The 25,996-nt window shown below is 33.2% G+C and overlaps 1 protein-coding gene and 1 long non-coding RNA gene across 2 annotated transcripts; one reads left to right on the forward strand and one right to left on the reverse strand.

Annotated features, from left to right (window-relative positions):
- Positions 1 to 2,899, forward strand: LOC139504494 (uncharacterized). The gene is made up of 3 exons (XR_011659239.1): positions 1 to 135; positions 1,534 to 1,610; positions 2,734 to 2,899. It is a non-coding gene; the product is annotated as an uncharacterized lncRNA (long non-coding RNA).
- Positions 2,900 to 18,947: 16,048 nt separating this feature from the next.
- On the reverse strand, positions 18,948 to 25,361 carry LOC139503065 (perlucin-like protein). The gene is made up of 5 exons (XM_071292738.1): positions 25,244 to 25,361; positions 21,503 to 21,603; positions 20,688 to 20,772; positions 19,374 to 19,593; positions 18,948 to 19,041 (listed from the first exon to the last, which is right to left on the reverse strand). Exons 1-5 carry the CDS (start codon positions 25,275 to 25,277, stop codon positions 19,014 to 19,016), a joined length of 468 nt encoding a protein of 155 aa, XP_071148839.1. The 5' UTR covers positions 25,278 to 25,361; the 3' UTR covers positions 18,948 to 19,013.
- Positions 25,362 to 25,996: the final 635 nt, after the last annotated feature.

Here is a 25,996-nt window from a genome sequence, read left to right on the forward strand (position 1 = left end):
CTAATAATGTGGCCACACGCTTCGACAGTTTTGGAAAAAAATATTTGCAAACCTTTGGAGGATATTGGGATAATGGATCTTTTGAGTCCCACGAAGATAATGATAGAACATCATATCTTGGCAAAAAGTCAAATTGTAAGTTAATCACGTTTTAGAGAATTGTATACAAACCTGAATTTCACTGCCTTTGAGGTATATCTAGTTGGTGCCATTTTTTTTTATCGTCTGTTGCGCCAAACCAAAGACTGGAAAATTTAGAAGTAAGATCATCGTCTTTTCGGATCAGATGTAGAAACTATTTCTTGGCAGAGAAATATGAACTTTGAGAATTACGATCATTGTCTGTCCGGGTCGGAGGCAGAATAATATTTCCTTGTAGAGGATTATGAAAACTCGCCAAAGATACAAGGCTTATAATTTAGTTGCGCGTTTCGTCTGCATCAGTTTCATTTAGTAGCACTTGAATCAAATCTTGTGTAAAACCGAATAAAATACTAATTTGAAGATCATTAAAAAAACGAAAATTCCCAAAAGCGGATTTGATAATCTATCTGTTATGACGTTATAGAAAATTCATATCACACCAACATGATATCACCACAAAATGGATGTTATAATTGCCATGGATATTTGATATCACTCCTTCCATCGATCTATCCAACTTAATTGCGCTATAGTGGGATAGGAAATTACGGCATTGAAAATTTGCCGTTAGATTAGGAATTCCTTATATTCCGTGATATGCATATGATTGTGGCCAACCTGCAAAATGTCTGTCGTTTGAATTATTCAACCAATGCAACAAATCGTATACAATGTTACTCCTTCGGAAAATTTCAATATTTGAAAGCCTGAGGTTTGCCGGGTATTTATGATATTAAAAATATAAACTATATATAGATATGAAAAATGTATTTGTATTGGACGAGAGTCGGTGGTATAATATGTTTCTGTTATAGTTCTTAGACGATATTTGATAAGACAACTGTGTAAGACCTCTGAGAAGATGTGGGGTTTTTTTCTGTTACGTTTTTTGTATTCGGCACGATGGCATGTTTCGTGACGAAGCAGTATATTGTTCAGAGGAAAACTTGAAAAACGATGTCATAATTGAATTTTGACCAAATAAAGAATTGAGATCAAATTTAAAGTAAAAAAAAAAAGAAAAACCTTTATAACATTGATCTCCAATAGAACAGATCAATATCAACACGACTTCAAAGTTCACCCACTAAAAAGAAATTTACAACCGATGGGGGCAAATTATTAAGAAATGCACAACGTAAAAATAAACCTGGTGCGAAATCTTGGCCAACGTAATCTGCTTCAACCATGAACAAAAATCAAGAATAAGGCAATGTTTGTCCAAAAACTCATTTTAATTACACAGTGTAATCCATTAAAGCAGATAATTGACATCATCACCACATTTGAGTGTCACTAGTAGCTAGAATTTATATATCAAAAATGTGACGATATTTGTGTACGTTTAAAAAAATATATATCACAACATGTTTAATTATTTTATTGTAGTTTCTGGTCAAAGTAAAATTTCTAAAAATGGTCACAGACAGAAAGGACAGAGAAATGCATATACTTCAAACGGACAGGTAAGGTCATATAGTCGATTACAATTCAGGGCGGGAAATTTGGTCTGTCACAGGGAAAGATTTATATAAGAAGATGTGGTATTAGTGCCAATGAGACAACTCTCCATCCATGTCACAATTTATAAAAGTAACCATTATATATGTAAAGAGTATTTTATACGGGATACATTTTGTCTTGTGAAACACAAATATAAATACTTTAAATAATTGTTGCTAGGGTTCTTCGTCGCAAACAGAGTTGTATTCTCCCTACACAAGGCATAGTATTTAGCGTATCTGACCATCCATTTATAATGCACTAATATTTTTTTATCTGAAAAGTCGAAATGAAGCTTCATTAGCATTGGGTATACTGCCTAACGACAGAACGCAAAGTGGAAAGGAATTAATATAACGTGTTTCCCAATCCACTTTAAATAAATATGTTTAAACTAACGACAGAGCGCCGTCTGATCATAGTTGTACTTATCCGTTACCTATCGGGTCTACAGATTTGATAAAGGCAATAAAAGTATATCGTTTTTCAACACCAATACATTGATTAAGCAAAAACGAATTCGGATTACAAACTAAAAACGAAGAAAATACATCAGCTAAAAGAGGAATACCACGGAGCAATAGATAAAATGATCTACTCAATAATGTACAAAAACAAACGACAACATACATATCAAACAGTGGGGTTTTTCAAATGTTGTGATAGTGTTATTTCCATTGATAGTTAGTGTCTACAGTGATATGCTAAGCATTCACTTCAACAGAATTGAAACAATCGCAATGATACAATTGGGTAATTTTTTTTATAAATTGGCCTCTTCCATGGCGGAACAATGGAAAAGTATTTAAAATAATATATATATAAAACAAGTATTTGATGTAATTGATATGAATTTCTCTTTTTCTCAACTTTTTTCCCTGCTTGACATCTCTTTTATAAAGTTAAATGATATTTTAAAGTTTTGTGGTAATTTGCATTATACTGCATAACATTTGCGTAAAAGTACAGCCACTCAATTTCGTGAAGTATTACAACTATGATACGAATGTGATTAAGGAATTATTATTCAATTATCACTTTGTTACATAATTTTCCCCATTAAACCAACAATTTCTTCTTTTACAGAATTACAATGGTCGCTTATCTCATATTTGAAGATTTGCTCAATTTTGGCATTGCTGACGATTTACTCAATAGTGGCGTTTATGAAGATTTGCTCAATAGTGGTGCTTATGACGATTTCCTCAATTGTGGCGTTTTTGAACATTTACAGACAATTTATTTTATATAACAGCAAATCTAATTTATATTATTTTAAATTATATTATATTATATTATATTAATATTATAAAAAATTGAATCAGTGAAAAGGATTTATTATTTCAAATTTATTTATTCATAAAAATGGTGTTGTGTGTTTGATACTGTCTTGATTTTAACACACTTCTCAAGGTCTTGTTTTAGTAAATACGATAGTAACACAATGTTGACTGGTGTACTTCTAGTTTTTGACGTTTTCACCCTTATGTTTGTTTTGTTCACATATTATTGTCAATGTAATACAATTATTGCGACTGTCGTACACATAGAGGTTAAGCTAGCTGTAAAATGAGTGTCAATCCCCAATTTTCGACACAAAAAAATGTCTTCTCAAGTCTGGAATATGACAGTTGATTTCCATTGGTTTCATGTGTTTCAGCTTATGATTTTACCATTTGATAAGGGACTTTCCGTTCCTTTTTTCCTTGGAGTTCAGCGTTTTTGTTATTTTACTTTATTTCCCCGTTTAAATTAAAACAAAATCTATTAAGAAACTAAGATTCTATCTTACTCAGACAAATTTGACCTTAGATTAATTCGACTGTTAAACTTAGGTCTGTTTTGTTTGTATACGTTCTAATTTTTGGACCAAATATGGTAAGGGTTGAAATAGTTCCTACTCATTGAACTGGCATTCGGCAGTCCTCGGTAGAATCCGCTACTCTCCTTGGGTATTCAGCTTTTCAGTATGACCTATTATACTGTATACTATAACAATATTTTTCTAATTATACAAAATTAATTTTTGGCTCAAGTAAAGTATATTGATACAGAAGTATGTCTTTTATATTTTGCACGATATTATAAATTACACCTATCAAGTAGTGTTTTATATGGTTTTATATAGTGCATCAAGAAACTGACATGTATTTTTGAAATCCCCGAAACCTTCATAAAAATGGTTACAAGTTAGTTTTTACCATTCCTTGTCGACATTGTATACTAACTGTATTTATACCCTCCGACCATCGCTATACTATTTTTGTCTTGTAATTCGTCAGATAAGACTTATTAGGGCCAATTGATTACAAATGTAAGATGGCCAAACCAAAGAGGAAGTCGATGACCGTTGCAAGCAAAAATACGGCTTTCGACAGGTAAAGATTTGAGTTGTAGTGTCTTCAGAAAATTATTACAGCATAAAAGTTATGAGATGTGGTGGCATTGCTAATGACTTTCCACTACAAATCTATTTTTATGTATAGATCAACAATCTTTAGTTTCACAGGAATGTACTTTAAAATATTATACATTTGTTCTAGTAGCGATCCTTGTATACGACAAATTCATCTATCCCAATGTTGATGATACAGTTGGTCGACAACTGAATACTATAAAGAAATATTTAACGTAATAAGCACAAACATGTTTACCCTCCCGCCTACACACACATACTTTGCAAGCCTTTCCCAAGTCAGGAGCCAGTAGTTGAATGGTTTCGTTTGTTGCTGTATGTCATATATGTTTTCATTTATTATTCTGTTATTTTTCTCGCAATTTAATTGCTTTACTTTTGTCATTACGGGATATAACATAGCGTACTATGTGGAATGATTTTATCTCATCGCTGATGGCCGTATGATAACCCATGGTTTCTTATTTCTACATCATTTGGTCTCTGCTGAAGAGCTGTCTCATCGGCAAACAATACTTTGCATTTAAAAAAAAATAAATCCTTTTTTAAATTGATTATTGATGGTGTTTTTCTATCGTGATTGAATAACAATTGAATAAGATATGTGATAGGTCTGCGATGTAAGTGTACAAAGATTTGGCGGCTGGATCCAAGTTATTGTCAAAATAACCTATTTTACCTGTTTCGATCGTTTGCCCATGTTTGACAATATGACGAAACATACAAGTGGGAGGTTTCTAGCTATCTATAAATTCACTTTTATTTAGCAAAATACCTAAACCAAATACAAAGACAGGGATATAGCAATTGTATTTGTTAAGACAAGGATATGGCAGTTGTTTTTGTTAAGACAGGGATATAGCAATTGTATTTGTTAAGACAGGGATATGACAGTTGTTTTTGTAAAGACAGGGATATGGCAGTTGTTTTTGTAAAGACAGGGATATGGCAGTTGTTTTTGTTAAGACAGGGATATGGCAGTTGTATTTGTTAAGACAGGGATATGGCAGTTGTTTTTGTAAAGACAGGGATATGGCAGTTGTTTTTGTTAAGACAGGAATATGGCAGTTGTATTTGTTAAGACAGGGATATGGCAGTTGTTTTTGTTAAGACAGGGATATGGCAGTTGTTTTTGTTAAGACAGGGATATGGCAGTTGTTTTTGTTAAGACAGGGATATGGCAGTTGTATTTGTTAAGACAGGGATATGACAGTTGTTTTTATTAAGACAGGGATATGGCAGTTGTATTTGTTAAGACAGGGGTATGGCAGTTGTTTTTGTAAAGACAGGGAAATGGCAGTTGTTTTTGTTAAGACAGGAATATGGCAGTTGTTTTTGTTAAGACAGGGATATGGCAGTTGTTTTTGTTAAGACAGGGATATGGCAGTTGTTTTTGTTAAGACAGGGATATGGCAGTTGTATTTGTTAAGACAGGGATATGACAGTTGTTTTTGTAAAGACAGGGATATGGCAGTTGTTTTTGTTAAGACAGGAATATGGCAGTTGTATTTGTTAAGACAGGGATATGGCAGTTGTTTTTGTTAAGACAGGGATATGGCAGTTGTTTTTGTTAAGACAGGGATATGGCAGTTGTTTTTGTTAAGACAGGGATATGGCAGTTGTATTTGTTAAGACAGGGATATGACAGTTGTTTTTGTTAAGACAGGGATATGGCAGTTGTATTTGTTAAGACAGGGATATGGCAGTTATTTTTGTAAAGACAGGGAAATGGCAGTTGTTTTTGTTAAGACAGGAATATGGCAGTTGTTTTTGTTAAGACAGGGATATGGCAGTTGTTTTTGTTAAGACAGGGATATGGCAGTTGTTTTTGTTAAGACAGGGATATGGCAGTTGTATTTGTTAAGACAGGGATATAACAGTTGTTTTTGTTAAGACAGGATATGGCAGTTTTTTTTGTAAAGACAGGGATATGGCAGTTGTATTTGTTAAGACAGGGATATGACAGTTGTTTTTGTTAAGACAGGGATATGGCAGTTGTATTTGTTAAGACAGGGATATGGCAGTTGTTTTTGTTAAGAAAGGGATATAGCAGTTGTTTTTGTTGAGACAGGGATATGGCAGTTGTTTTTGTTAAGACAGGAATATGGCAGTTGTATTTGTTAAGACAGGGATATGGCAGTTGTATTTGTTAAGACAGGGATATGGCAGTTGTATTTGTTAAGACAGGGATATGGCAGTTGTTTTTGTTAAGACAGGGATATGGCAGTTGTTTTGTCTTGTTTCTGTAATTGATAGCGTTTGATTAAATCAGTTTTCATGGATTTTCTTCGTTTGGCGTTGTCTTGGAATTTACATTTTTTATACTTATTTGTGCTCAAGTTTAATTTAAAGATTTGTGTGCTACATTTTTTTTTCTTTTGCAATGAATGATCTCTCTCGCTTACAATATATTTTCCGTTATAAGTGTAGAGTCAAAATTTCTTTTCAATCTGTCATATATTTGCCTACATTTGTTTAACTTGTACATGGTCTAAACTATACTTTTTTAGTTTTAAGGATACAGTATGATTTTTATTAGACCAAGCTTTTCATTAATTGCTTTGTGCACAAGTCAGGCCGCGATTGAATTGTTAAAAATATGTCGTTTAAGGCCTTTTATAGCCGATTGAACTGTATAGGTTGTGTCATTTATTTAGGCTATACGGTGACTTGCAATAGTTATAAGCTTTTACGTTATTTTGGTAACAATTATAGAGTTTTAGCATTGTCAATATGTGTCGCAATGCCTATTAGAGAGGTTACTGAGAACCTTAATACCTAAATACGCGGTGAACATGATAAATAGTCAATTTTGAATAATGGAATAGGTATTTTGAAATATGAAATAGACTGATTTCTGCTTTTAATTTCAAGGAATGGATATTTGGAATAAGGAAATGGACTGGCTGCAAACTTTCAGCCTCCAATTATAGATATACCTTATGCGTCATTTAAAAGGTTTTTAACAGAGGATTTAAATGTATATATAGTTCATATGTTCCGTAAAGCATATAAGATGAGTTAATTTACGGATGACCTTAATCTCAAAATACGCTGGAAAATGGGGAAATAACTTTAATTATGGAATGGACTGATATGACCTATCAACCCCGGATTATAGAGAAACTGTGAACACATTTGAAAATGTCGACAGAGGAGCAAAAATGTAAATAATCAATAGGTTTCGCAATGCCAATTAGCGGTGTAACGGAGAATTTAAATGCCAAAATACGCGTGAACATTAAAAATAGCCAATTTTGTATTATGGAATGGATATTTTTAATAATGTTATTTTATCTTATAGTACGTTTTGCATTGTCGTTTGCTTTTTTGTTGCACTTGTGTATTTCTGTTATTTCGTTGTTTTCTTCTTATAGTTGATATTTTTCCTTCGGTTTCAGTTTGTAAGCCGGATTGGTTTTCTCTAAATCGATTTATGACTTTAGAACCGTATACTACTGTTGCCTTCATTTAATTCAGGACTATTGCAATCCTTTAGCCTCTAATTACAGATGTATCTTACCAATAAAGGAACAAAAGGTAGTAATCATGTTCTGCAATGCATATTAGATGAGTTATGCAGGACATAAAGGTCCAAATACTCATTAACAATAAGAAATACATGAAATAGCTTTTCTTAAATTTTTGTGTTATTTTTACATTTCCTGACCGGTGTGTGAAAAATACTTCTCCTCACTAGTGAAAAATCTGTTCTTGGCAAATGATTAGTCGAAATTTAATTGTGACGTCAAAATGTTTTGTTTTCTTCTGAATTTTCCTATTGTGACGTCATGAAAAAGGCGACCTTGCCTGTTGACGTCGCATATAAAGAACACAATTTTCTTAAAATCTTTGAAAAAGAATGATAAAAATCATCAGAGAAACAGATTCCGACACTATAACTCGTGTATTACGATATTTCTCCACTCTCGACAGGTAAACTTTAGTTATTTAAAAAGCTCAGTAAGCCTCGCGCTTTAAATAATAAAATTTAAGTGTCTCGAGTGGGGAAATATCGTAATACACTTGTTGCAGTGCAGGAATCTATATATATGACCCGTCACTTAGTTTAGAGAAACCTTATACACCATTCGAAAGCTTATCGATTAAGCACAAAATGGTTGTAATAAATATGTGCCGCAATGCCCATTAGAGGGACAATTTATTACATTTAAACTAATAATATTAAAAAAGGGTCACCATTGTCAGGTTTTGTTACGGATAGTCGTCAAAAGCTATGCGAGACCATTTCAAGTAAACTGTGTTTTAAAAATGCAAAACTGTTGAAAAGTTTAATCCGACAAAGATAAGTTCCCAGCATTGCACAGCAATGTTTATAGATGTTCAGTTCTACTGCTTGAATTCCTGATGGTAATGTGTTCCATTCTTTTATTGTACGTACTGACACTTTTGATAAGTCACTAACATGACGTTAACCGCCGGTATATCCGGTATTTTATCATGCTACATTCAAAGCATACGTTATTTACCTACAAAACAAAACAATTGAAACATTAATTCTTACATTTTTCGGAAAGAAACCATTTTTTCCATGAACCCACTTGATATATCATTGACAGTACTAGATTAAAGCATGTCACCTGTCTATGCTGGATTTTGGTGGATCTCAAATATTCTATATAATGTCCAATGTAATAAATTTAAGTCATACGTTATTGTTGTCTTATTGGAAAAAGAGTTTTCTGAAAATATCTGTTTGTAATAGTATTTAGTAAAAAGATTATATACATGTGTAGCATGTATATTATTTGATCCAAATCGATTCCTGTTACAAAGTCTTTTTGTGTGAAAATGAATACACGGTACTAATTCTTTAGAAACAACTTTTTGTAATTAGCTTTCAATAAAAGGTATAGTGTTAGGTACATGTATTTATTTCTTTTAAAAGTTACCCTGTGTATAACAGACAGTCAACATTTTCAATTTCTTACTAACATTCCACAAAAATAATTGCTTTTCTTGAATTACAATAATGCAAGCCTATAGCAAAAGTTAATAAAGCCTTGCGATAATTCTTCCATTCGTCCCTAGGTGACCAGGTAAAATTTCTGTCACTTTACAATTGATTTTTAGTGATATTAGTAAATTGTCCGCTGTCATCCCAGCCTACCCTTAACATGCTATAGCAGAACTTGTTTGAAATTGTCTATCTTTTTAACTTTAACGCATTTTTTTTAATTTGACAGCAGCATTAGCTTTGTGTACTTTTTTTTACAATTCTCTAAAAAATATTTTATAGGGAAAATGAAAGCTCAGCATTATGTACTCATGGTAACAACATATGGCATAATTATCCATTATTATCTATGCGCCATTTATAACATAGAAGAGGGACAAAAGATACACATTAAAGAACATTTTTGCATGCTTACCATATTTTATTTATTGCGGACACCTAAACCAAAATCATTCCTGAATTCAAGAGGGTAGGTTGAAAACAAAACTTAACGACAAAAGAGATGATTTCAGCTTTCTTAATGTGAACTTTCCATTTATAGGTCGCAACATTCCAGCAGCACCTGCAAACTGGGTATATATCTCCCATTTGATACGATATTCCCGGGATTGCATTGCCGATAATGATTTTCTTGATAGATGGTTGCTGCTCACAAAGAAGCTATTAAACCAAGAGTTCCGAATGGTGAAGATGAAATCATCCCTTCGTAAATTTTACGGACGCCATCACGAGTTTGTTGACCGTTATGGAATAACCGTTTCACAAATGATATCGGATATGTTCCTTACGTCGAAACTTTAATCCCTTTCCTTTCACGAATGTGACCTACTGAATTAGACTATTTACCGGATTTGTTATCACTTAATCAATACGACGGGTGCCACATGTGGAGCAAGATCTGCTTACCCTTCCGGCGCACATCATATCACCCCTAGCTTTTGGTGGGGTTTGTGTTGCTTATTCTTTAGTTTTCTATGTTGTGTCATGTGTACTGTTGTTTGTTTGGTTGTCGTTCATACTTTTAGTCATGGCGTCGTCAGTTTATTTTCGATCTATGAGTTTGACTGTCCCTCTGATATCTTTTGTCCCTCTATTACATAAAAGTTTTAGCAATAAATGTTCATGAAAATATTTTTTGAAGAACAGAGAGAAATGATATGGAAGTGTTTTTTCGTGAGAAATATATATATATGTTAGCAGCAATAAGTGAAATTAGGCATAAAACTTAAATCCTAGGCAATAAGCCAACGTCTAGGCATTAAGTTATTGCCTGAAATTTTCAGGCATTAAGCTTATTTCCGGAAATCTGATGATGATTATTCATCCTATTGCCAATCGTAATTTTAGGCAATAATTAGACTCTGGAATATATGCATATTTCGATATTTATTCTTGATATAAAGTCGTTTCTCCATTATATTCCTAGTATTACATGTAAAAATAAACACTCGCTTGACATATCTTCAATGTTTTAAGTTTTATTTAATAAATAAGCAGTTAAAAAGTGAATTAATTCATACTTTTTCATGTTTCTGTTGTATTATTAATTATAAAAAAGATTTTAAAAATTTATTTTATTCAATTAAAAAGGGAGGAAATTCTATAGAATAATTGTAATATTCATTTGAAAATTTGTACACTTCACAAGTCGAGCTGGTTTGAACTGGTCAAAAGTAAACAAAATTAAGATATGATTTTATGCTCACACCATTTTCTAATTTTTTTTTATTGAATAAGTAAATTTATGTTGTTAACAGTTCCCCAACTTATAATAACAAAATGATTTTAACACATATTTCTATCAAGTTTTCATATTTTTTAGATTATTATTTGATGTGTTTTAAAATGAGTTCCAAATGGTGAAGTTGAAATCATCCCTTCGTAAATTGTACGGACGCCATAACGAGTTGGTTGATCGTTGTGGAATAACCGTTACACAAATGATATCGGATATGTTCTTTACGTCGTAATTACAATCCCCTTCCCTTTCGCGAATGTGACCTACAGAATTAGACTTTTTACCGGATTTGTTATCACAGAAGCAAGACGACGGGTGCCACATGTGGAGCAGGATCTACTTACCCTTCCGAGCACTTGAGATCACCCCTAGATTTTGGTGGGGTTCGTGTTGTTTATTCTTTAGTTTTCTATGTTGTGTCATGTGTACTATTGTTTGTCTTTTCATTTTTAGTCATGGCGTTGTCAGATGGTTTTAGATTTATAAGTTTGACTGTCCCTTTGGTATCTTTCGTCCCTCCTTTTTAATATAAATAACATATTTGATTAGTGATTCTTTTCTCTGTCTCTTGTGGAGAGTTGTCTCATTGGCAATCACACCACATCTTTTTTATATTTAGGATGAAACTGGGCCCTGTAGTTTTACATCGGTAAAATTCGATTTTTTGTTCTTTTGTTCATATTCAAACGTATATGTTTTGCAGGAATAGAATAAAATAGTTAAAAAAACTCAGTATTTATATGAAAGATGCAAGAGATTTGACTTTGAACTTTCAAGTATGAAACTGTGACACTTCGAATTCAACTCACTCAAAATGTATAATGATTTCGCCAATTCTATATTTAATTTCAACTATTTACAATTTATTTAGTTAGTTCAATTCTTATATAAAATTTAGTTATATTTTTTTTTTACTTATGTTCTGTTTCAAACGGTTTAAATATACAATTATAACTTAGAAAATTATTCATTAGCTTTAATCTAAAACTAATAATCATTTTCTAATAATTAATCGGTTTTACATTAAAGTTGTTGGTTAAATTTCATACAATATTTCAAATTTTTCATTTGATATTTTCTTTTACGCTAATACTTAGGATAACGGTTAGGATATCCTAGCTAAGATAATCCTCAGTTAGCTTTGATGTGCGTTCTGAGAAATGTCGTAAGTCAGTCCTTGTAACTTCATCATAATTTCTGTCCTGAAAATATCTTATAGGATTAAAAGACCGATCTTATGACAGTTTCAATAAACAGTTCCCAGTTCTCATAATGTTATTATGTAACAAGTATATATTTATTTAAATGTATAAATGTCTTTTATTTACTCGAATTTATATTTTAGGCATTAAGCTTAATGCCTGCACACATTTTTCAGGATTTAAGCTTAAAACCTAGGATTGAAGACTAATGCCTAATTCCTGATAATAATGAGCCTCCTCCATGTCATTTAAACAAAATCACTGAGAAAGAAATTTTAGACCAGTTAAAAATTTTGAATGTTAATAAACCAGCTGGACCTGATGGTATCAGTCCTAGAATTTTAAAAGAGGTTGCTAGCTTTATTTCTAAACCAATAACTAAGTTATTTAATATGTCTCTATCATTTAAACAGGTTCCACTGTTATGGAAAATTGCACATGTTAATCCTATTTTTAAAGGGAAAGGTAGTCTACATTCAGCTCATAACTATCGTCAAATATCTGTTACTAGTATTGTTTGTAAGATTATGGAAAAAGTTGTATTTAAACATTTGTATAATTATATGAGGAGTAATAACTGTTTGTCAAAGTTTCAATCTGGATTCCAACCAGGTGATTCTATTGTTAATCAATTAATCGAAATATATCATAAAATTATTAGTAATATGGATAGTGGTAAGGATGTAAGGTTTGTATTTTGTGATGTATCTAGAGCTTTCGATAAAGTTTGGCATAAAGGACTTTTCGTCAACTCTAAAAAGTATACATGCAGGTGTCCCCCAGGGATCAGTTTTGGGACCCTTTCTGTTTCTTATTTATATAAATGATATAGTAAATGACATTGCTAATGATATTAGACTTTTTGCAGATGACACCTCTTTATTTGTCATAGTAGATGATGATCATGCTGTAGCGGCTGCTTCTTTGACTGATGACTTGGATGTTATCTCAAATTGGGCAAAATCATGGGCTGTTCAATTTAACTCTAAGAAAACTAAAAATATTGTATTTACTAGATTTGAAAGGGAGCACCCACCTGTATTTTGTGGGATAAATGGCGAAGATGTTGAGGAAATAAATATTCACTGTCATCTTGGGATAACATTTCAGTCATCAGCTTCATGGCACACGCATATTGATATTATTTATAAAAAAGCATGCTCTAGTCTTTCTGTGCTTCGTCAAGTTAAACACTTATTAGATAGGAGTTCACTTATACGTATTTATTATGCTTTTATTAGACCTATATAAGAATATAGTGATGTTGTTTGGGCCAATTGCTCCCAGCATGAGACTGAGCTTCTTGAAAATATTCAGATAGAAGCTGCTAGAATTATTACAGGATTACGACGTAATTCCTCAAGACAAAAACTTTATATTGAATTAGGTTTAGAAACTCTGGAGAATAGACGTAATAAACATAAGCTTATACTATTCTACAAAATATTAAATGGGATGACACCTGCATACTTATATGAGTTAGTCCAGTCATATCTTCCCAGATAAACCCCTTATACTTTGAGGAATGAAAATAACACTTTTCACCCGCCTCTTGCTAGAACTAGCTCCTATTTTAATAGTTTCATTCCTTCCACTATAAGACTTTGGAATAGTCTTCCTTTGAGTTTTAAAAAAATCATCTTGTTTGGGTATATTTAAAAGTGGACTGGATAAGTTTTATAGGACTGATGATATATTTAAACCTTTCAACTATGGGATAAGGAAACTTAATATAAGTCATTGTCAACTCAGAAATAATGCTAGCAACCTTAAATCTCATTTGTTTAATCAGTTCTTATCCGAGAACACTTTTTGCACAAAATGTAGTCATCCTGTTGAGGATAACCAACATTTCTTTTTTAATTGTCCTAAGTATAATGATGTAAGACAGATCCTTCTTGATTCCATTTACTCCATTGTTGATAATGTTGACATAAATATTGAATTACTACTTTTTGGAAACAGATTATTTTCATATGATATGAATATTGCTATTTTTAAATCTGTTCAGAAATATATCAGTGACATTCAACGTTTTGTTTGAAACTTACTCATCTAGTTTTATTTTTTATTTTTTTTCATACTCCAACATTAATTCGCTTATTAATTATTTATAATAACCATTGGATAATGATGTTAATGATAACTAAATAATAATTAAAATGGCTATAAAATACTCATAAAAAAAACACATCAGGTGCGGTATACCTTTGAATATCAAGATATCAATTTATGCTTTTGGTTTAAAATTACTCCCGAACATTGAAACAGCAACACGACGGGTGCCACATGTGGAGCAGGATCTGCTTACCCTTCCGGAGCACCTGAGATCACCCTTAGTTTTTGGTGGGGTTCGTGTTGTTTATTCTTTAGTTTTCTATGTTGTGTCATGTGTACTATTGTTTTTCTGTTTGTCTTTTCCATTTTTAGCCATGGCGTTGTCAGTTTGTTTTAGATTTATGAGTTTGACTGTCCCTTTGGTATCTTTCGTCCCTCTTTTTTTTTCAAAGTAGAGCAGAACACTTTCAGAAAATATGTTTAGAATTTGCAACCTCATTCCGAAACGTACAATAGTATTGTATCACAAAATCACAGGTCAGCTGGAAATTCACGGGCACCTGTTTCAGAAAATAAACGCATTGCATAACAAAATCACAGTACTCAAATACTGAACATCGGATGATCGCAAGTTCTGGTGGAAAGTCACAGACACCGGTCTGAGAAAAAGTGATATATCTATACCTGAAAGTTAGGTTAAGGTACAAAGATACATTTTTTTCTGAGACGAGTTATTGTTTGGATGATAAATAAAAGACAGGGAAATCAATCTCACCGTAACATTATTGTTAGTATTGTTGTGATATAATTTTGAGACAATCATTGCTTTTCTATCTCAGGAATAACTTACCTTAGCTGTATTTGGCAAAACTTTAGGAATTGTTGGTCCTCAATGCTCTTCAACTTCGTACTTTACTTGGCCTTTTTAACTTTTTTTTCATTCGAGCTCAACTGATGAGTCTTTTGTAGACGAAACGTGCGTCTGCGCAATATAAAATTTCAATCTTAGTATCTATGATGAGTTTATTTCTGATCATTATAATCTGTTTTGTTGTTACAAATCAAATTTTATTTGTATGACAGTCATATATATAGCAGATTATTCCGGTGATAACTCTACCGGCAAATTTATATCTATCTATAATATCATTCTATTTTACTGTTCGGTGATAGTGCTAGTGCAGTGGAAATGCATGGTGGATACTCTTATGCAGTAATTCGTTTGATTTGAGAAGGCATTTACATTTCATCGTCCTCGAGATATTCTTTAGCGTGCGTAACACACATAATCGGTATTCATGTTTTATTACTGATATATAAATATATATATATATATAGAGAGTCAGACTCATATATATATATATATATATATATCTCTCAAGAAAAAACATGTTCATATCATTTTTTACGCAGGGTCACTTTAAAGAGAAATAAATACATGCACGTAACAATTTATGTTTTACAAGTTTCTAAAAATTATTACCCTGAAATTATTGTTGACAGACATGTTGATTACATATTATACATGATACACATGTATATAGGATTTTGACTTTTTCATACGTTATATAGAATAATTCAAATCCAGCATAGACAGGAAAAGTGTTTTAAGCTCATACTGTCAATAATATGTCAAGAAAGGTCAAAGTAAAATATTGTTTCTTTCAGAAAAAGATACTACTAAGGAATGTAAGATTCAATGTTTCAATTTTTTCAGTTTTGTAGGTAGCAACGTATGCTTTGGATATTGCAGGAATATATGCCGGAGGTCATCTTAGTGATTAATCAATAGACTCTGTGTCTTGTGTATTCAACAAGTCATTACTATTTCTGGTGTCAGTACGAACAGTGAATGAATGGAACACATCAGCATCAGATATTCAAGTAGTAGAACTAAGCACCATTTTATAAACATTGCTGGGAACCGATTCTTTACCAACAATGTTGCATTTTTAATTTACAGTTATCTTAAAATGAATTTGATTACAATCTTAACAAAACCTGCCAATGGTGCTTATTTTTGTATATCGTTAGTTACAATGTAATAAATTGCCTCTCAATATGCATTGCGACACATTTTGATTATAACCATTCTGTTCCTGTATAGATAAGCTTAGTATTTCGACATTTACATCCTCCGTAACTACCCTAGTATGCATTGCGGAACATATCAAATATACACATTTTTAACTCTATTGATTAGCTTTTGCAAGACGTATGAAGTATATCTGTAACTAGAGGCTGAAGGTTCGTAGTAGTTCATTACATTATTCAAAATAACAATTTAATTATTCATTCAATTAGCTACTTCTTAGTCATTTGTTAATGTTCAGACATATTTTGTCATGTATGTTTTCTGTAACCACTCTTATAGGCTTATATATATTAAAGATTAAATACATTTTGATCTTTAATTAACACGATCAACATGCTTTCTAGTGGTGTGTACAGTATATAATTAGGCGTTGAAAGGTCGCAAGAGTCCATTCCATTATTCATTCATAAATGGAACGGTATGCATCCTGAGGGGATGTACCGGGTGTTGGAACCCCAACTTTTTTTGAACGATCAATGCTTTGAATGGTTACATATGGTTTAAACCCTCTCGTTATCCTCCCTTTTAAAAATCACTGGAATCGCCCCTGTGAGAGTACTACGGTATTATCCTGGTTTATAAGTGAGAGGTGAAAAATACCAGAGGCACATACAAACTCTTTGATCAAAAACGAACTGAAAACGCCATGGTTAAAGAAACTAAAAGAAAAACACAAATTATAGTTCACAAGACACGACATAGAAAACTAAAGACTAGGCAACACGAACACCATCACTGGGGATGATATCATGTGTTCTGGAAGGGTAACAGATCATGCTCAACATAAGGCAATTTCGTGTTGCTTATGTTATAACAAACCCGGTAAATAGTTTAATTTGGTCAAATTCGTGAAAAAGGAACGGGATTATAGTTACGACATAAGGAACATATCCGACATCTGTGACACGAATATTTCGTAATGGTCAACCAACTTGTGATGGCGTCCGTAAAATTTCATCTTCACCATTTGGTACTCTTTGGTTTAATAGCTTCCTTGTGAGTTTTCTATATTTCCCCGTTAGAAGTTTAAGAAATTGTTAAGAAACTACGATAAAATATGACAGTTAGAAGTTGTAGAACACTTGCCAATGCGACAATTCTAAATAAGAGACCAAATGACATATAGGTCACTGTACAGCCATCAACTAGAAGGAAAACACATACCCCATTATTCCCGTTTCAAAAGTCTACCTAAGATTGATTCGGCTGTTTATTTTAAGTCCCTTGTGTTCATATAGGTTCTATTTTTGGTTTTTTTATTAAATAAGTTGAAATACTTAGGGACCTACCATTTCATTTTTATGGGGGGGGGGGGGGGGGGGGGCTAGGATGAAATTTGAAAAAAAGGCAGGACAGGATTTTGAGTAAAAAAAAAGGCAGGATGAGTAACTTGGCAAAAACAAAGGCAGGATGACAATTGTTGTAAAAAAGTCAGGATAAGCTAAGAAAAATAAAGGCAGGACCGAATAGACTGAAAAATAAAAAGGCAGGACAGAGATTACAACTAAAAAAAAAAGGGCAGGACACAATTTTTCATCCTAGCCAATAAAAAATCAAATGGTAGCTCCCTTACTTTTCATTTAATTTGTTGTGATTCGGTTTAGCACTTTACACTCTGTTTATCATAACAATATTTTTCTTTTTCTTCTTCATTTCCGGTTCAGGAAGGATTATTGTTATGGATTATTACAGAAAGTATGTCATATTGACAATATTATTAAATGCATCTATTAAGTAGTATTTTATCTGGTCTCCTTATAGTACAATCAGACACTGATATTTATGATACAAATTCTGGAAACTTTCACGACAAATTATACCATGTTAGTTATAATACATATGAACAGTTTTCACAACTCCAAAACGGCATTTTATACTATATTAGGACATTCCCGTCATTTTGAAAAATAGTTCAGGCTTAAAATCCGTTACACAAGATTCATCAGAGAGGCTCGTATAAAAAAAATCGGATGACTAAATTAACGACGAAGTTGAAGACCAGACCATTGCAAACTAAAATTTTAAATGTGTCTAATATAAAAATAAAAGATGTTGATTGCCAATTAGACAGCTCTCCACACGAGACCAAATGACACAGAAATTAACAACTATAGGTCACCGTACGGCCTTCAACAATGAGCAAAGCTAAGACAATCGTTATCCTTTCACAGATAAAGATATGAGTTGTTGTTTCAGAAGATGTTTATCAATAGACCACTTTCGAGTTCATCCGTCACCGGAAAAAACTCGTCAATTATACGCGTTTTTATGACGTCATTTACCAGATAGAGGGGGTCGCCTGTATCCCTGCACTATTTACGTTCATCAAGCGTCTTGGTGATCGTCATTGTGCAGGATAAACTAGAAATAATGGTTGTTCTGTAGGTACTTAATGACAATTACCTAATGACATCAATGCTGATTGTCAATTTTGAGAATTAAATTTGTCGTATAATTCGTACAATATAGAATTATAGTTTTCCAACCACTCGCTCAACATTGGAATGGAAGTGACGACGCCCCTAAACGCACAAATGACGTTCACTAAAACCAGAGTTTTTGACGGAAATGCATTGAACTCGAAAGTTGTCTATTGTTCCTTCTTCTCTATTGTTCTGCACAAAAATGTGCTCTTTTTAAGCGACGTCATCAGGCATGGTCGTCTTTTTTTATGACGTCACAATATGAAATTCAGAGGAAAGCAAGAAAATTTGACGTCATAATCGCATTTTGAACAAGGAATAACTATGAGCAAACGAACCACACATTGATTTAACGAAAATAATTAATATGTTAGTAAAAGGATAAATCGGTTAAGAATTAGAGAAAGTTTAATATCTAATACATTTTTAGTAGTGGTGACTTCTGTATCCGATGATTTATCCCAATATTGATGATCCAGTTGGTCTACAAAAATAATAATATAAAGAAACATTAAATGATAAAACATTAAACATGTTACAAGTAATTGAAGGTCTGTTCTTATCCATTTTTCTATGAATCTATATGGATTCAAAATTTAATTGTTGAAACCAAAAGTAGTACTTTATGATACATCTACAAAATAAACACAAAATTGAAACTTGTGTCTAGATCATAAATTAATGTAGATGGAAACTGTCAAAGTATGTGCAATTTGGTTAATCTCACGTTAAAAATTTGTATATACAACACGCACGATACACGATGAACGCATGGAGAAATGGTAAGTTTGAATTGTAGAAGTTTTGGACATATACCTGTGTTGACAAATGTAATAAGCATCCGAATCACAGTTTTCAGCCTTCCAGTTGTAATGGTTGTCTCTATCGATATACAGGCAGTTCTTGTCCTTATCATTGTCACTAATAGATAGTCCTAGCATGTGTAAATCTATGGCTTGTAAGTTTGAGTTCCACAACCAGTCTCCTTCCCTGATAATATCTGACCCATCAATCCAAATCTTGTCTCCGTGAGTATCTGTAGATTAAGCACAATTATTACAGTTATCATATAATCTTTATTGCAAAATTACACCCACAAGGGTCAAGCAATAACAACAAACAATTGTACAATTAAAAACAATGTTATACAATACAATGACAAAAAAATATACAAAAACTTCGTACAGTGATCGTTATCGTTCCGGAACTATTTTCCTTTATACAACTTCATCATTAGTGTAGGGTAGTAAACGGATCGGAGATGGAACTGCCGGAGAGCTTGTTTTTATAACTGTTTCTAGACAAATATTTTCAGTAGGTCAGTGGCAGAAAAAGGAGGTTCCGGGGGTTGGAACCACCTCCCTTTTGTTTTTGGACAATCAAGGCAATTGAACGGGGACATGTCTTTTGTCCTGGGACCCCCTTTTTAAAATGGCTGGAAACTCACCTGAAGGTGTGTGTGCTCCAACATTAGATAGAATAGCGTTAGACAGAAGAAGTTGCGTGTTGTAAATAAGCTTCGGAATGACAAAACATATTAAGAGTAAATAATCATATCAGTGGGCAAGATTAAAAGAAAGCTAAGAAAAACAATTTGCCGAACATCATGATTTGGATATTATCAAAAACAAGTATTTGACAAACTATTTGTTATAGTCCCTAGTTACAATGTACTACGTAACCAGTATTTGACAAACCATTTGGTATATTCCCTAGTTTGTAAATTCACAATTTAACAATTTTTTTTTCAATTTACAAAAATGGACATTTAATGCACTTTTCATCAATCTACTAGTACACTGATCTTTCAGAGTCGGATTTAGAGGGGCCAAGCGGGCCCGTCCCCCTTTTTTGGGAAACAATTGGTTGCTCATATAGGGAATCACTGAAGATTGACTGGAGCGGGCCCCTCTTAGGCAGTCAATGGGCCCCCACTTGTGAAAATTTCTAGATCCACCACTGTCTTTTATATCAAAATTACAATAATGAGCCGAACCATTAGTAAAATGTCTACATTGGACATTTATTACATAACATAGAATAATGTTCTTAAAAGTCTGTTTCATTTGAGCAAAAACTTTAGTCTCAAACGGTTAATAGGTTAAAAAAAATCTCAAATAGATGACTTACGTGATAATAAACCACTTAGCAACGATGATAAGATTTGTCTGTCGGGTATAACAGCAAGTTCTCCGTGGAATGATTGACAGGAAGACTGAAATAAATGAATAAAAGTAAGATTTGTCTGTCGGGTATAACAGCAAGTTCTCCATGGCTGATTGACAGGAAGACTGTAATAAATGAAAAAAAGTCAGATTTGTTCCTGGTGTAAAACAGAAAGTTCTCTGCGAAATGGTTGATAGGTGGACTATAATAAACGGATAATAGTCAGATTTGTCTGACACATGAAACAGCAGTCTCCATAGAATGATTGACAGGCAGACTGTGACTGCCTAGACGCAGTCCAGCTAAACCTATGTGCTAAATCGTTAGGGACTAACAAATCAAATTCAATACTGTGAGATAGTATTTATTCCGTTGCACATCTATATGGTGAAAAGATCGTGGCATCAGAAGGATTGTCCAAGAGAAAATTAACGTGACTTGACGGAAGTTTATGAAAATTGTAATACAAAGAATAAGTCCGGTTTCTTTCCGGAAAATAAATGAATGTGAAACATGAGACATGACACAGACTGAAATAAATATATAAAGTAAGATTTCGGGTATAACAGCAAGATGTACACAGAATGATTGACATACTAATATAAACAAAAATGGATGTTCTTCGGAAAGTTTAGAACGTACTATCTTACTTTTGAGTGGATTTTTTTTTACAGCACTAAAACAGTATCCTATCAATATAAAAGACTATTTTAAATTTGTTCTAAAAATCAAACTTTCCAAGCTCGCCAAGTTCGCCAGATATTTTAAGATAAACTTACACTGGCATCCGTCCATTTTGCCTTTTCATGACTAACGAACCAACATGATCCTTCCAATTCAGTCCAATCTCTAGGACATGCAGCGTCTACGCTGGCTGCAGCTGTAATAACAAATATTTCAATAAGTTTGTCTGTTCATGACTAACGAATTAACGCTGTAATAAAAACATTACTATTAATCTGTTTATTTTGACTTTTCATGACTAACGAACCAACATGACCCTTCCAGTTCAGTTCAATCTCTAAGACACGCAGCATCTATGCTGGCTGTCGCTTTAATACAAAAAACATTACTATTAATCTGTTTATTTTGATTTTTCATGACTAACGGACCAACATGACTCTCATGACTCTTCCAGTTCAGTTCAATCTCTAGGACACGCAGCATCTATGCTGGCTGTCGCTTTAATAAAACATTACTATTAATCTGTTTATTTTGATTTTTCATGACTAACGGACCAACATGACTCTCATGACTCTTCCAGTTCAGTTTAATCTCTAGGACACGCAGCATCTATGCTGGCTGTCGCTGTAATAAAAAAACATTACTATTAATCTGTTTATTTTGATTTTTCATGACTAACGGACCAACATGACTCTCATGACTCTTCCAGTTCAGTTTAATCTCTAGGACACGCAGCATCAACGCTTGCTGTCGCTGTAATAAAAACATTACTATTAATCTGTTTATTTTGATTTTTCATGACTAACGGACCAACATGACTCTCATGACTCTTCCAGTTCAGTTTAATCTCTAGGACACGCAGCATCTATGCTGGCTGTCGCTGTAATAAAAAAACATTACTATTAATCTGTTTATTTTGATTTTTCATGACTAACGGACCAACATGACTCTCATGACTCTTCCAGTTCAGTTTAATCTCTAGGACACGCAGCATCAACGCTTGCTGTCGCTGTAATAAAAACATTACTATTAATCTGTTTATTTTGATTTTTCATGACTAACGGACCAACATGACTCTCATGACTCTTCCAGTTCAGTTTAATCTCTAGGACACGCAGCATCTATGCTGGCTGTCGCTGTAATAAAAAAACATTACTATTAATCTGTTTATTTTGATTTTTCATGACTAACGGACCAACATGACTCTCATGACTCTTCCAGTTCAGTTTAATCTCTAGGACACGCAGCATCAACGCTTGCTGTCGCTGTAATAAAAACATTACTATTAATCTGTTTATTTTGATTTTTCATGACTAACGGACCAACATGACTCTCATGACTCTTCCAGTTCAGTTTAATCTCTAGGACACGCAGCATCTATGCTGGCTGTCGCTGTAATAAAAAAACATTACTATTAATCTGTTTATTTTGATTTTTCATGACTAACGGACCAACATGACTCTCATGACTCTTCCAGTTCAGTTTAATCTCTAGGACACGCAGCATCTATGCTGGCTGTCGCTTTAATAAAACATTACTATTAATCTGTTTATTTTGATTTTTCATGACTAACGGACCAACATGACTCTCATGACTCTTCCAGTTCAGTTTAATCTCTAGGACACGCAGCATCTATGCTGGCTGTCGCTGTAATAAAAAAACATTACTATTAATCTGTTTATTTTGATTTTTCATGACTAACGGACCAACATGACTCTCATGACTCTTCCAGTTCAGTTTAATCTCTAGGACACGCAGCATCAACGCTTGCTGTCGCTGTAATAAAAACATTACTATTAATCTGTTTATTTTGATTTTTCATGACTAACGGACCAACATGACTCTCATGACTCTTCCAGTTCAGTTTAATCTCTAGGACACGCAGCATCTATGCTGGCTGTCGCTGTAATAAAAAAACATTACTATTAATCTGTTTATTTTGATTTTTCATGACTAACGGACCAACATGACTCTCATGACTCTTCCAGTTCAGTTTAATCTCTAGGACACGCAGCATCAACGCTTGCTGTCGCTGTAATAAAAACATTACTATTAATCTGTTTATTTTGATTTTTCATGACTAACGGACCAACATGACTCTCATGACTCTTCCAGTTCAGTTTAATCTCTAGGACACGCAGCATCTATGCTGGCTGTCGCTGTAATAAAAAAACATTACTATTAATCTGTTTATTTTGATTTTTCATGACTAACGGACCAACATGACTCTCATGACTCTTCCAGTTCAGTTTAATCTCTAGGACACGCAGCATCAACGCTTGCTGTCGCTGTAATAAAAACATTACTATTAATCTGTTTATTTTGATTTGTCATGACTAATTGACCAACATGACTCTCATGACTCTTCCAGTTCAGTTTAATCTCTAGGACACGCAGCATCAACGCTTGCTGTCGCTGTAATAAAAAAACATTACTATTAATCTGTTTATTTTGATTTTTCATGACTAACGGACCAACATGACTCTTTCAGTTCAGTTTAATCTCTAGGACACGCAGCATCAACGCTTGCTGTCGCTGTAATAAAAAACATTACTACTAGAGCATTTGCATTATTCATGTATCTTGTTACGTGCACGGATCGACGTGTAAGCATCGGGCAGATGTGTATGAAATAAACGGATTTAGCCTCGACCTCAATTGAAACTAAATTACAATTGATTGCATTACAAAATATCTTTATCGGGACCAACTTGACTTCTTTTATCCTTTCTTCATATACTTTTTTTACGAATACGCCAGTAATAGGAGAATGAAGCAAATGCTCTATTAATCTGTCACTTCATAAAAATAAATATGCGTCTTCAAGCACGGCAATATGCAGATTTAGGAGGGAAATATCTACGCGAGTTATAGTAGGTAATTTAATTGAGCTCCGCCCAAACTGTTGACATTGGGTGTAGCTCCGCCCAAACTGTTGACATTGGGTGTAGCTCCGCCCAAACTGTTGACATTGGGTGTCTCGAAGTGGCAGGTTTATATGGATGTTCCACGTCCAAACCGAACAGGGAAGTTACATATTATGGTTACGTGAAGGTTGAGTACTTAGTTGTTGAAAGATCCCACCCCTCATCTTGATCCTCAGTAATGGACTTCTGGTTATAACTATACATTCTATAGTCTCCTTATCAAATCAATAGGCTTTATATAAACAAGGGATATATATATCTATTAATTGTTGATGTGCACTTGCCCGAAATATTTATGAAATATTTGCCACTGAATGTTTAGAAAATAACAATCTTAATTCACGGGCTTCGCATAACAAATACATTCACGGTAATACTAATGGAAAATACTTTGCCTAGAAATTAATTATGAAAATGACATATTAGTACTTTTTCATCTTAAAACATAATTTTTTTATTTTATAGATAGATCTAGGCTATCAAAACATTAAAAAATATTTGGGGTTAATTAGGGTCACCAGAGCCGTGCAGATTAAATGGTATATACCGATTTGCTTGGTCAATAACTGTAACGTATAAAACAAATACAAACACGTAAAATTATGTCAATACCAAATCTAAATTTACCCATGAAACCCGTATGACTTATTACAACTAGGGTCAACAAATGTCACATTCTTAAAGATATAATAATATAGCTATAAGAAATCATGAGTTTGGCAAGTTTTATACTAATAATTATCATGAGAAAATTATAGTTGACGTTGTTATTGACTAGAACTTTCAAATATTCAAAAATAAAAAAATGATCATAAAATTGTTGGCAATGGATAATTTTCCTTATGAACTGAAAAGTAAAAATACCGGTGATGTCCAGGACGAAACTACATACAAACAAACAATACATACCTACGACTAGAACGATAGCAAGTAATATCTGCATATCTAAGGTTGTGTGACAAACTGACTGGTAGCACGTTTGTCCCTGGTTTATAAGGTCGCCTGATTTGATAAGGAGACTATAGAATGTATAGGTATAACCAGAAGTCCATTACTGAGGGCCAGGATGGGGTAAACAGAATATAAAAATAATGGCAAAATAATAAAAATGAAAAGAGAAATATAAGTCAAATAAATATACCTATACGTTTTCTTGGTAATTTATCATTTATTTACATGGATGATATTCGAGGTCTTTCCATGCTAATTTCCAGATGCATGACTAGCAAGACTTTGGTAAGCCTTGTGTGTATGTTGTTCAATTGTAAATGGAATTCTCCGTTTGCGGCTTCGAGAGTTATCGTTCGTTGTCGGAGTTGTCTTTCTTGTTATTAGGTGTCAAACCATTTCCGGTAGAATAAGAAAATGGGGAAACCTAACTATAGTTCCATCAAAGACTGTCACAATAAGTCCGGAGACAAAGGGAGATTTTGGTAGAACAATAAAACTACATAAATTACCAAAAGAAGGAATCGTACGATCGGCATGGCTACGTGCAATTAGTCGGAAATATAATAAAAAAATACTATGTCTACATTGTATATATATTGTTTGATGTCAATCTTAATTACAAAAGCTTTATAATAACTAATGACATAATCTCTAAAAGTTGTTTTTAAACTGAGAATATTTGTTTTACATTGTTTGTCGAATAACCTGCAA

Source organism: Mytilus edulis, chromosome 14 (genome assembly GCF_963676685.1).
Source record: "Mytilus edulis chromosome 14, xbMytEdul2.2, whole genome shotgun sequence".
NCBI classification, from domain to species: domain Eukaryota; kingdom Metazoa; phylum Mollusca; class Bivalvia; order Mytilida; family Mytilidae; genus Mytilus; species Mytilus edulis.

Excerpts from the sequence above, each read along its gene's own strand:
- LOC139503065 (XM_071292738.1), bottom strand. The coding sequence starts at position 25,277 with ATGCAGATATTACTTGCTATCGTTCTAGTCGTAG. Across the intron at positions 21,604-25,243 it reads TGCTATCGTTCTAGTCGTAG|CTGCAGCCAGCGTAGACGCT; the intron begins GTATGTATTGTT and ends TTGTTATTACAG. Across the intron at positions 19,594-20,687 it reads GCTAAGTGGTTTATTATCAC|ATACTCACGGAGACAAGATT; the intron begins GTAAGTCATCTA and ends CTTAATCTACAG.